At 39.1% G+C, this 13,858-nt stretch overlaps 1 protein-coding gene across 1 annotated transcript in view; it reads left to right on the forward strand.

Moving 5' to 3' along the window:
* ATP6V1A (ATPase H+ transporting V1 subunit A) overlaps positions 1 to 13,016 on the forward strand; it is a 63,086-nt gene extending 50,070 nt beyond the window's left edge. Inside the window, exons 12-15 of the mRNA XM_068986429.1 lie at positions 5,718 to 5,921; positions 7,226 to 7,320; positions 8,803 to 8,974; positions 10,689 to 13,016. Of these exons, the coding sequence (XP_068842530.1) occupies positions 5,718 to 5,921; positions 7,226 to 7,320; positions 8,803 to 8,974; positions 10,689 to 10,781 (564 nt within the window). The 3' untranslated portion in view covers positions 10,782 to 13,016. The remainder of the gene's footprint in view (positions 1 to 5,717; positions 5,922 to 7,225; positions 7,321 to 8,802; positions 8,975 to 10,688) is intronic.
* Positions 13,017 to 13,858: the final 842 nt, after the last annotated feature.

Here is a 13,858-nt window from a genome sequence, read left to right on the forward strand (position 1 = left end):
TAAGTCTGTGAATCAAGGCAAATTGGGAGTGGTCAAACAGGAGATGGCAAGAGTGAATGTCAACATTTAGGACTCAGCAAACTAAAATGGACTGGAATGGGTGAATTTAACTCAGATGACCATTATATCTACAACTGTGGGCAAGAATCCCTTAGAAGAAATAGAGTAGCCATCATAGTCAACAAAAGAGTCCGAAATGCAGTACTTGGATGCAGTCTCAAAAACAACAGAATGATCTCTTTCTTTCCAAGGTGAATGATTCAATATCACAGTAATCCAAGTCTATGCCCCAACCAGTAACGCTGAAGAAGCTGAAGTTGAACAGTTCTATGAGGACCTACAAAACCTTCCAGAACTAACATCCCCAAAGATGTCCTTTTCATTAAAGGGGACTGGAATGCAAAAGTAGGAAATCAAGAAACACCTGGAGTAACAGGCAAATTTGGCCTTGGAGTACAGATTGAAGCAGGGCAAAGGCTAACAGTTTTGCCAAGAGAACGCACTGGTCATAGCAAACACCCTCTTCCAACAACACAAGAGAAGACTCTACACATGGACATCACCAGATGGTCAACACCGAAATCAGATTGATTATATTCTTTGCAGCCAAAGATGGAGAAGCTCTATACAGTCAGCAGAAACAATACTGGGAGTTGACTGTGGCTCAGATCATGAACTCCTTATTGCCAAATTCAGACTTAAATTGAAGAAAGTAGGGAAAAGCATTAGACCATTCAGGTATGACCTAAATCAAATCCCTTATGATTATACAGTGGAAGTGACAAATAGATTCAAGGGATTAGATCCAATAGAGTGCCTGAAGAAGTATGGACGAAGGTTCACAACATTGTACAGGAGACAGGAATCAAGACCATCCCCAAGAAAAAAGTATGCAAAAAAGCAAAATGGCTGTCTGAGGAGGCCTTAAAATAGATGTGAAAAGCAAAGGAGAAAGGGAAAGATATACCTATTTGAATGCAGAGTTCCAAAGAATAGCAAGGAGAGATAAGAAAGCCTTCCTCAGTGATCAATGTAAAGAAATAGAGGAAAACAACAGAAAAGGAAAGACTAGAGATCTCTTCAAGAAAATTAGAGATACCAAGGGAACTTTTCATGCAAAGATGGGCGCAATAAAGGGCAGAAATGGTATGGGCCTAACAGAAGCAGAAGATATTAAGAAGAGGTGGCAAGAATGCATGGAAGAATGTACAAAAAAGATCTTCATGACCCAGTTAATCACAATGCTATGATCACTCACCTAGAGCCAGACATCCTAGAATTCAAAGTCAAGTGGGCCTTAGGAAGCATCACCATGAACAAAGCTAGAGGAGGTGATGGAATTCTAGTGGAGCTGTTTCAAATCCTGAAAGATGATGCTGTGAAAGTGCTGCACTCAATATGCCAGCAAATTTGGGAAACTCAGCAGTGGCCACAGGACTGGAAAACATCAGTTTTCATTTCAACCCCAAAGAAAAGCAATGCCAAAGAATGTTCAAACTGCCACACAGTTGAACTCATCTCACACGCTAGTAAAGTAATGCTCAAAATTCTCCAAGCCAGACTTCAAAAGTAAATCCAGATGTTCAAACTGGATTTAGGAAAGGCAGAGGAACCAGAGATCAAATTGCCAACATCCGTTGGATCATCAGAAAAGCAAGAAAGTTCCAGAAAAACATCTATTCTGCTTTATTGACTATGCCAAAGCCTTTGACTCTGTGGATCACCACAAACTGTGGAAAATTTTGAGAGAGATGGGAATACCACACCACCTGACCTGCCTCTTGAGAAATCTGTATGCAGGTCAAGAAGCAACAGTTAGAGCTGGACATGGAGCAACAGACTGGTTACAAATCGGGAAAGGAGTATGTCAAGACTATATTGTCACCCTGCTTATTGAAATTATATGCAGAGTACATCATGAGAGACCCTGGGCTTGAAGAAGCACAAGCTGAAATCAAGATTCCCAGAAGAAATATCAATAACCTCAGATAGGCAGATAGCACCACCCTTATGGCAGAAAGCAAAGAACTAACGAGACTCTTGATGAAAGTGAAAGAGGAGAGTGAAAAAGTTGGCTTAAAACTCAGCGTTCACAAAACTAAGATTACGGCATCTGGTCCCATTACTTTATAGCAAATAGATGGAGAAACAGTGAGAGGCTTTATTTTTTTGAGTTTGGAGACACTACAGACTGTGACTACAGCCATGAAATTAAAAGACACTTACTCCTTGGAAGGAAAGCTATGACCAACCTAGCATAGTAAAAGGCAGAGACATTGCTTTGCCAACAAAGGTCTGTCTAGTCAAAGATATGGTTTTCCCAGTAGTTATGTATGGATGTGAGAGTTGGACTATAAGGAAAGCTGAGTGCTGAAGAATTGATGCTTTTGAACTGTGGTGTTGGAGAAGACTCTGGAGAGTCCCTTGGACTGCAAGGAGATCCAACCAGTCAATCCTAAAGGAAATCAATCCTGAGTATTCATTTCAAGGACTGATGCTGAAGCTGAAACTCAAATACTTTGGCCAGCTAATGCAAACAGCTCACTCATTGGAAAAGACCCTGATGCTGGGAAAGATTGAAGGCGGGCAGAGAAGGGGACGACAGAGGATGAGATGGTTGAATGGCATCACTGACCCAGTGGACATGAGTTTGAGTAAATTCCAGGAGTTGGTGATGGACAGGGAGGCCTGGCGTGCTGCAGTCCATGGGGTCGCAAACAGTCAGACATGACTGAGTGAATGAACTGAACTGAACTGAAAATGACTATCAGACCTCTGAGGACTGGCCCTTAATGATCCACAACTGAATTTATTCAGAACACTTGGAGGTTTTAATTTTAAAGTTAAATGTCTATCATAATTAGCATTTTCTGGTTCATCTGTTTATATTGCACCATCAGTTCAGTTCAGTTCAGTCGCTCAGTTGTGTCCAACTCTTTGCAACCCCATGAATCGCAGCACACCAGGCCTCCCTGTCCATCACCAACTCCTGGAGTTCACTCAGATTCACGTCCATCGAGTCTGTGATGCCATCCAGCCATCTCATCCTCTGTCGTCCCCTTCTCCTCCTGCCTCCAATCCCTCCCAGCATCAGAGTCTTTTCCAATGAGTCAACTCTTCACATGAGGTGGCCAGAGTACTAGAGTTTCAGCTTTAGCATCATTCCCTCCAAAGAAATCCCAGGGCTGATCTCCTTCAGAATGGATTGGTTGGATCTCCTTGCAGTCCAAGGGACCCGCAAGAGTCTTCTCCAACACCACAGTTCAAAAGCATCAATTCTTCGGCGCTCAGCCTTCTTCACAGTCCAACTCTCACATCCATACATGACCACAGGAAAAACCATAGCCTTGACTAGACGGACCTTAGTCGGCAAAGTAACGTCTCTGCTTTTGAATATGCTGTCTAGGTTGGTCATAAGTTTTCTTCCAAGGAGTAAGCGTCTTTTAATTTCATGGCTGCAGTCACCATCTGCAGTGATTTTGGAGCCCAAAAAAATAAAGTCTGACACTGTTTCCACTGTTGCCCCATCTATTTCCCATGAAGTGATGGGACCGGATGCCATGATCTTCGTTTTCTGAATGTTGAGCTTTAAGCCAACTTTTTCACTCTCCTCTTTCACTTTCACCAAGAGGCTTTTTAGTTCCTCTTCACTTTCTGCCATAATGGTGGTGTCATCTGCATATCTGAGGTTATTGATACTTCACCCGGCAATCTTGATTCCGGCTTGTGTTTCCCAGTCCAGCGTTTCTCATGATGTACTCTGCATATAAGTTAAATAAGCAGGTTGACAATATACAGCCTTGACACACTCCTTTTCCTATTTGGAACCAGTCTGTTGTTCCATGTCCAGTTCTAACTGTTGCTTCCTGACCTGCATACACATTTCTCAAGAGGCAGGTCAGGTGGTCTGGTATTCCCATCTCTTTCAGAATTTTCCACAGTTTATTGTGATCCACACAGTCAAAGGCTTTGGCATAGTCAATAAAGCAGAAATAGATGTTTTTCTGGAACTCTCTTGCTTTTTCCATGATCCAGCAGATGTTGGCATTTTGATCTCTGGTTCCTCTGCCTTTTCTAAAACCAGCTTGAACATCTGGAAGTTCACAGTTCACGTATTGCTGAAGCCTGGCTTGGAGAATTTTGAGCATTACTTTACTAGCGTGTGAGATGAGTGCAGTTGTGTGGTAGTTTGAACATTCTTTGGCATTGCCTTTCTTTGGGATTGGAACGAAAACTGATGTTTTCCAGTCCTGTGGCCACTGCTGAGTTTCCCAACTTTGCTGGCATATTCAGTGCAGCACTTTCACAGCTTCATCTTTCAGGATTTGGAACAGCTCCACTGGAATTCCATCACCTCCACTAGCTTTGTTCATAGTGATGCTTTCTAAGGCCCACTTGACTTCACATTCCAGGATGTCTGCCTCTAGGTGAGTGATCACACCATCATGATTATCTGGGTCGTGAAGATCTTTTTTGTACAGTTCTTCTGTGTATTCTTGCTACCTCTTAATATCTTCTGCTTCTGTTAGGTCCATACCATTTCTGTCCTTTATGGAGCCCATCTTTGCATGAAAAGTTCCCTTGGTATCTCTAATTTTCTTGAAGAGATCTCTAGTCTTTCCTATTCTGTTTCCTCTATTTCTTTGCATTGATTGCCGAGGAAGGCTTTCTTATCTCTCCTTGCTATTCTTTGGAACTCTGCATTCAGATGCTTATATCTTTCCTTTTCTCCTTTGTTTTTCACCCCTCTTCTTTTCACAGCTATTTGTAAGGCTTCCCCAGACAGCCATTTTGCTTTTTTGCATTTCTTTTCCATGGGGATGGTCTTGATCCCTGTCTCCTGTACAGTGTCACGCACCTCATTCCATAGTTCATCAGGCGCTCTATCTATCAGATCTAGGCCCTTAAATCTGTTTCTCACTTCCACTGTATAATCATAAGGGATTTGATGTAGGTCATACCTGAATGGTCTAGTGGTTTTCCCTACTTTCTTCAATTTGAGTCTGAATTTGGTCATAAGGAGTTCATGATCTGAGCCACAGTCAGCTCCTGGTCTTGTTTTTGTTAGAGCTTCTCCATCGTTGGCTGCAAATAATATAATCAGTCTGATTTCGGTGTTGACCATCTAGTGATGTCCATGTGTAGAGTCTTCTCTTGTGTTGTTGGAAGAGGGTGTTTGCTCTGACCAGTGCATTTTCTTTCAGTGCATATTGCACCATACCAGTCTTCAATGAAGTCAGTATCTTTTGCTGTCACATTTGACGAACTGTTAAGGAAATCCAGATAAAGTTTGATTCCTAGAAGAGCCAACTCATTGGAAAAGACCCTGATTCTGGGAAAGATTGAGGGTAGGAAGAGAAGGGGGCAACAGAGATGGTTGGATGGCATCACTGACTCAATGGACATGAATTTGAGCAAACTCCAGGAGATGGTAAAGGACAGGAAAGCCCAGTGTGCTGCAGTCCACGGGATTGCAGAGTCAGATACAACTTAGTGACTGAACAACAACAATCCATATTGAAGCTAAAAGAAATATTTTTCTGTTTGCAAGTTTTATTATATTTCATTTATGTTTGGTATATACTAAAAAATAAATAATTTGACCAAAACAGTATAGAATTCCATAGTTGGGACAAACAGTTATGCTTCAATACTTTAAAAAAGTTGTTTTTAAGAAAAATCTTTGTGTTCTGTTTTTGGTTTTGTTCTTGAATCAGGTGTTCTGGGGCTTAGATAAGAAACTAGCGCAACGTAAGCATTTCCCTTCTGTCAATTGGCTGATCAGCTACAGCAAGTACATGCGTGCCTTGGATGAGTACTATGACAAACACTTCACAGAGTTCGTTCCTCTGAGGACCAAAGCTAAGGAGATTCTGCAGGAAGAGGAAGACTTGGCAGAAATTGTACAGCTGGTGGGAAAGGTGAGTTGTAAAATCTCGTGGAGAACAGATCTGTGAGTTACGCTGGAGCCTTTTTGGGGTTACGCTGGGTCTTCATTCCGGTGCATGGGCTTCCCATTGCAGCGGCTTCTCTTGTTGCAGAGCGCAGGCTGTAGGCGTGCAGGCTTCAGCAGTTATGGCACACAGGCTTAGGTGCTTTGTAGCATGTCGAACCTTCTTGGACCAAGGATCGAACATGTGTCCCCTGCATTGGCAGGCGGACTCCTGTCCACTGTACCGCCAGGGAAGTTCACGCTGGAGCTTTTTAAGGACAGATAGAACCTTGGATAGGCAGATTCTTGCCTGGAAAAATGAGTATTTATTAAATATTTTTTGAACTAATAAAACTGTAGATTATTCCTTTATCTAGCAAATATTTCAGGAGCCTGCTTGTATTGTGGAAAATAGATGATTATTGTTTATAGATTATCTGTTATTGAATAACAAACCACTGACATTTAGTGGCTTAAATGGTGCTTTATTGCTCATGGTTTTGGGGTTGGTGGTCTTACTTGGGCAGTCTTTCTTGGGTGTCCTCATATAGTTTTTGCTGTCCTATGGTGGCTGAGACTGTAGTCATCTGAAAGTTTCTTCCCTCACACATCTGGTGCCTGAGTTAGGATAACTAGAACAGCTAAGGCTTGGGAAGGCATTTCTCTTTCTGTATGGTGTTTCCAAAAAAACACATCATGGGTCTGTTTGCCATGTTCATAGCAGCACTTACAAGCGCTAAAAGGTGGAAGCGACAGAGATGTCCTGGTTTCCAGCACACGTGCATGCACCCACATGTGCAGATACAATGAAATATTGTTCAACCTTGAAAAGGAAGGAAAATTCTAACATGCTACAACGTGATGATCCTTGAGGGGCCATGATGTTAATAAATGAGTCAGAAAACAAAATACTTATATATAACATGTATCTGAAGTAGTCAAATTCATAGAAATGGAAAATAGAGTGGTGGTTACCAGGGGTCCAGAGGACGAAGGAAAAGGAGTTGTTGTTTAATGGGTATAGTTTCAGATTTGTAAGGTGGAGAGTTTTGGAAGTCATTTCACGGCAATGTGAACATGCTTAACCTACTGAACTACACTTAAATTTATATTATATCAGTTTTTGCAATGAAAACAAAGCAAGAAAATCAATCAGGAAGCAATTATGAGGTGAATTTATTAATGATAGGTGATCATGTGTTGATTACTTGGTTTGTGCTTGCTAATTAATTGCAACAGTTGGTCCCACATAGTGGCAGTTAATTTCTAAAAATATATTTTTTCCTCTTCTAGGCTTCTCTAGCAGAAACAGATAAAATCACTCTGGAAGTAGCAAAACTTATCAAAGATGATTTCCTTCAACAAAATGGATATACTCCTTACGACAGGTAACCTAGCCTGATTTTCTTTGGATATTCTATCAAGTTTTGAAGAAGGAGCTACCTACATGTATGTTAAACCGCCCACCCGCCTTTTTTCATACACATATACTTGGACTCAGTGTATAGGTTTATTTTATATTTTTATAGCATACATCTAACTAATATGTTCCCTTATATTGATTTGGCTCATTTTCCAAAGTATGCCTTTTTTCACTCATTATCCAGCCAGCTTAAATTAGATTAAATTATGGTTTAGTGTATGGAGCCCGAGGAATCACTGCTTCTTTCAGAAGCTTTTCTTACTACCTGTTGTGACAGCCCATGCCTCTTCTACTCTTTGCCAGAATAATACACTGTTGTGCCCTGTTTCCCAAGAGTCCTGTTTTTCCTCTTTCTACTGTTGGACATCTCACCAGTCCCTACTACTCCTGCCCAGTGCTTTCTGTTTTTCATTGTTTATCTCTGCTACTACAAGGGCTCTCCTTGTAGCTCAGCTGGTAAAGAATCCGCCTGGAATGTGAGAGACCTGGGTTCAGTCCCTGGGTTGGGAAGATCCCTGGAAAAGGGAAAGACTACCCACTGCAATATTCTGGCTTGGACAGTACAGCCCATGGTGTCACAGAGAGTCAGACACGACTGAGAGACTTTCACTTTTACTACCATGGCCAAAAAGTTCCCATTTTTTTTAAACTTGGATAATTTGAACGCTTCATCATAGTCTATAACGTTTCTTCCCTCAAATCATATTTGACCCCATATAAGACTGTAGGAGCAAATAGATTAGCAGAATATAGGACAAGCAGAAAATATGACAATCTAATCAATCAGGCAGAAACTCTAGGAACCAGCCACATAAAGATAACTCCACAAGGGAAAATTCTTTGAAAAGAAAGTGTACATGAAATTGTGTATGCAAGTAAGTTTAAATGTGTTAGAAAGTTTATCAGAATGCATGTGATCCAAGTTGAATATTGTGTGTCTTTATTATTAAAAGGTATGTGTAAATGCAAGTGAACACTTCAGTGGAGAAAGGGGCTGCTTATTAGCTCAAGGAAATTACAGTTCCCTACTTTCCTATTATTTATTCAACCTTAACTATCACAAAGGACTCTTTACAATTTAGTTATTTTCCATTTGGGTTACTGCTTTAACTGTACTGTACACAAACAGGCTCTCAGAGAGTCATTAGATTGTAGCAGTACTGTTTTATTGTGATGTAATTAACATCACTCTTAAATAAAAGAACGCATATGGCTCCATCTCTCTATCCACCCCATATTCCTGAGACATCTCTGTCCAGTAACTCCGGTTAAGTGTTACTAATCTTTTCCACTTTTTTTTTTCATTCCTTAAATATCATGCCATAAATATAAGTAGTGTGCATATCTAAATAAAGAAACTAATGCTCTGGTATCTCACAGATGAAATAAAAAGTATGAACTTGCTTTCGATTTTCTATTTTATTGTTTTGACTTTCATTTACCTTAGGTTCTGCCCATTCTACAAGACAGTGGGGATGCTGTCCAACATGATCGCCTTTTATGATATGGCCCGCAGAGCTGTTGAAACCACGGCCCAGAGTGACAATAAAATCACATGGTCCATTATCCGTGAGCACATGGGGGAGATCCTCTATAAGCTTTCCTCCATGAAATTCAAGGTATATTGTTTGTACCATAAACTTTTTTTAGTAGGAAGTATTTCTTTTTGATTTTTTGAAATATTTGGTTCTCAAACTTGGTGTATGAAGCTTGCATTTATCATTTTCACACATGCTCGGGTTATGTAAAAGCAAAGCAGACCTCAAAGCTGTGTTCAAATAGGAATTCTAGTGATAAAGATTATAGTATGTCATGTCTAAAATAAATGCTGACGTGTTTTCCCTTTTGTCTTAACCACCAGGCAGTTTAGAACTAAAATAATTGCTAAGCAGCAGTTACCTTACCTCAAGTGCCTGTTGTTATCTGTCTAAGCTCCATGCTCCTTCTTGAAATGATTTCTGCTGCCTGGTTATTTTTAGTATCCTACTATATACATCATTTTTACTTTTAAGTGGACTCTCATTGTTCGGGAGGTGCACAGACATAGATAGATAAGTAAGTGAAATTATCGGTGGAAACTCAAATGTGTAAGATTGTTTTTAAAATACTTGATCAGTCGAGTTGTATTTATTTCTAAATCATGATATCCAAGTATAGTTACTAATCTCCTATTGAGATATTGAGATGGTTTCTTTGAATGTGTATGTTAAGATTGAAAGTAAATTTGTACAAATAGATACTGTATCAAGGATTTTAAAATATCCATGTAGTTTGAATCCTGTCTTTCCACTTCAAAACTGATAACCCAAGGAAATAATCAGATTTTTATATGGATATATGTAGAAGATTGCATATCAAACTTCTTAAATGTCATCCAAAAGTGAACGGAGCCAGCAGTACATCGCGCCATGTACCTTACAACAAAAATATTATGAAGGCATTAACATCATACATCTTTTTTTCAAGAAACATCCAAAGACAAAGGGACGTAGTTATGGTATAATGAGTGAAAAAAAAGTCAGGTTGCAAAAAAATTCCACATGTAATTTGATCCAAATTTTATTTTTAAAAAATTACACATTCATAGGAAAATGATTAAAAAGATATGTAATAATGATGACTTCTGGTGCTATCATTTTGTTTACAGATACATTGTATCAAATTAACATGTTATTTTTTAGTATCATTCAGTATTTTTCTGTAGCACTATTTTGTGGCTGAAGAATATTTTCCTTAGGCATTTGGAAGTTTTTGGTATGGACAACTTTGTTAATGCAGTTGGGTTTGTGTATCTTCCTCATATATGTTGTCAAAAGTAGAATGATTGGGTCAGAGGGCTTAAACACTTTAAAGTCTCTTTTGTACATTTTACTCAATTAAGTTGCTTTCTGTACAGATTTTAAATAGGGTGCATTTTGAGGTTATTTCATGTCCCAGCATGATAATGCCAGGCCCTGAATAGTAAATTCTGTTTTGATTAAATTAATTCCAACTATGAATATACAAGGAGGAATGTATCTAATATGCGTTGCTGCATAGTTTCAGTTACCTAATATTTTGCATATTGTCAAGGGTAAATCCTTTGGTTGTTGGACACAGTTAGCAGGCAGGACACAAAACTGAAATTTTGTCTTCTGTTTATGATTAGACTATTCCTTTATACATTTTACCCTTAAAGGAAAAATAATAAGGTTAATCCTGCCTCCTGCCTTGTGTTTTACTAGTGCATCTCACTTAACCTCCTGCTCAAATATAGTAAATACAAATAACTCACCATGTGTTACAAAAATTATTTTCCAAAGGTAAATTGAATTCTATAATATCTTTTTTTAGGATCCAGTGAAAGATGGTGAGGCGAAGATCAAGGCCGACTATGCACAACTTCTTGAAGATATGCAGAATGCATTCCGTAGCCTTGAAGATTAGAACTGTGATTTCTCTCCTCCTCTTCCTGAGCAAGCTCTCATATGTGTATATTTTCCTAAATTTCTCATCTTGGACCCTTTGCTTCTTTACTGTGCAGGTTTGAGACTAGTGCCTCTGTGTGTAATCATTTGTTTCCCCATTTATTTGATAGGTCTTGTATAAAACAAACATTCCTTTGTTCCAGTGTTTGAAGGGCCCCCCCTGAACATTTCTCCGAAGTGGTGAATGTAGTAAATTTGATACACGGTGGCTACACTACTGTAAACTTGTATGTGACGTCTCTCCTTGTCCTAGGTTTACCCTTTCCTCGTCACTATTAAATTGTAAACAGGACTGCTGCACGTTACTCTCTTTGCAGTGGATTTGGAATGGAAGGCCAGACTTCTATACATTTTGATAGGTACTTTGTGAAATGACTTTACTTGCAGCTTAGCATTTTGCTAAGTAACTGCTTTGCAGGAAATAATTGCTTGTTTTAAAACATGAATGATTAATGTTTCGATTATGTGTTGCTTCCCCCAGTATAAATCAAGAACGTTTGTGGGAAACTGTTGAAAACTATACTGTTTTTAAAGCAGGCATCTGTGGCACTCCAGGCATCTGTGGGGCTCAGCACAGTAGATGGATCAGTGCCCTCTAAAAACGTGAAAGAGGAGCCAGGTGGTCAAACTTAGGTTAACATCACCTTGTTAAAGCCTATTTTGTTTCACTGGGAAAAATTCAGTATCAAGGACTATTCTACTACATGACTAGGCAGTTCTTTTTAAAATTACATTTAAAACAATCATGAGCACTTGATTCATATCACACCACCTTTTTTTTTCCTCAAACATCTTAGAAGGCTAAGCTTCTGAGAATCATGTGGCAGTGTGATGGGCAGAAAGATGCCACAGAGAATATATTTGGTAGTGGTTAAAGGCTGTTTGCACCTCTAAGGACCAGTTGGGCTTTGGTGATTCTTGGGGCCAGAGTGGCATTATGTTTTTACAAGATAATAACGTGTCACATGTTTGCATGTTTGTTTGCTTATTGAATCTTTGAACAACCAGTTTCCTGATTGTAGAAAACACTGTTCTTTCATGTGATTTATGATTCACTGGCTCGAAAGATTTCCTAGAATATCTGTAGCTGTAGCAGCATAACAGTTCCAGTTCTCTTTCATAGGAATGAAGTTAATTCTAAAATCAGCAGATGCAAGATAATAGAATTTGGGTTATGTGAAAAAAAGGATTATTTCTTCCTATCTTTTAAGTATAGTTTCTGCACTTGTATGATAAGGCACACTGCAGAACAGCTCTAAAAACATCAGTTTCCCATGAAGTCTTTCTGACCAATCATGCTGACGCCATTGCTTCCTCTTTGGGAAGAGGAAAGGGTATGTGAACATGTCCAACAGTCTCAAATACTGAAATGTAATAGCATTTATTTATGTTACGCCTCAGTATGTTGTTATTTAAGTTTTTAAGTAATGTATTTCTTTTGGTCTATTAAGGAAAGATGCAGTCAATAGAGAATTCAGCTTTGTTTGTTTAAATCCTTACAGATTGCATTTTCTTACAATGGCCTGCTATTCAGGATAAGTATCCTTCTTTAACCTTTCAGAGTATTTGGAAGATAAAAATTACGCAGTGATTTGTTGAGATGTGGACATAATGGTGCTGCTTAATCAGTTTGCTTCCAGTATGGCCTCCTACCTAGAGGCCCTAAGACCAGTGGAAATTAAAAGAATTTCAAAAATCTTTCAGTTCCTACCTTAAATCTACCAGCAAACTAGGATTGTGATAGTCATGAATGATATGGCAAAGAAAGTTTGACCAAGTTTGTCTTTTGTTGTTCTGAATTTGCAATATACATTCTTACTCCTTTTTAAGAACGTTGGGGTGTGGCTGTGAAGCTACTAGCGAAACTTCGCTCAGAGCCTCGTTGTAAGTGTCCCTCCACCTATATGTTGTAGAATTTCACATTGGTCACAGTTCCTTTAGTAAGAATGTGTCAAAGTTACAATAATCTTTTAAAAAGATGATTCAGTTCTATATTTATTGTGCTGTGTCTGGTCCTGAGTGGAGCCAGTTAACAAGTTTCATATGTATTTTTCCAGTGTTTAATCTCACACATTGTACCCTTTGGAACTTTCCATCCTGAAGAGTGAATAGAAGAGGTCATGTGTATTGCCTCCTTATCCTTAAAGTTTCACTATCTTTATGTTAAAAGTTGTGTATAATTGTTAAAATCTATGAAAGAATAAAAAGTGGATTTAAATTAATATTTTTTTCTGTTTTTGTGGCTGTGGCCAGATCTGCTTTAAAAAAGAAGTGGCACATTGTATTTTGGCTTGTTTTCAGTATGAACTTTTAAAGTTTTTTATTTCTCTCCTTCTTCTGAAGATCATGAGGTTGAGTCGGGGCCCTCACTACAGACTGCATGAAGTCCTATAATCATGTACCACTGTGACTGGAAAATGTAGTGCATGGAATCACATAGCATTCAGAATATTGCTTTAAACTGAAAAAATGAGTGGTTTCTAAAAATAGACTTATAAGTGAAAGGAAATCAGTGTACTCATCTCTACTTTTGGAAAATGAACTAAAGCTTTGTAATTCATAATTTTGCAAGGCAAATTAATTAAGATCCAATGTAGCATGTTCACAGGGCATTTTACTTCCTTAAGAGTATTTTTATTTCAATTGATGCTTTTGCCCTGTGGTGTTGGAGAAGACTCTTGAGAGTCCCTCGGATAGCACAGAGATCAAACCAGTCAGTCCTAAAGGAAATCAATCCTGAATATTTATTGGAACGACTGATGCTGAAACAGAATATCCAATACTTTGGCCAGCTGATTCAAAGAACTGACTCATTGGAAAATGAGTCGGCTTCCCCTGATTCTGGGGAAGATTGAAGTCGGGAGAAGGGGACGACAGAGAATGAGATGGTTGAATGGCATCACCGACTCAATGGACTTGAGTTTGAGCAAGCTCTGGGAATTGGTGATGTGATAGACAGGGAAGCCTGGCATGCTGCAGTACATGGGCTCACAAAGAGTTGGACACGACTGAGTGACTGAACTGAAGGCTGTTTTT

The sequence above is a fragment of the Capricornis sumatraensis genome, chromosome 1 (genome assembly GCF_032405125.1).
Source record: "Capricornis sumatraensis isolate serow.1 chromosome 1, serow.2, whole genome shotgun sequence".
Taxonomy (NCBI): domain Eukaryota; kingdom Metazoa; phylum Chordata; class Mammalia; order Artiodactyla; family Bovidae; genus Capricornis; species Capricornis sumatraensis.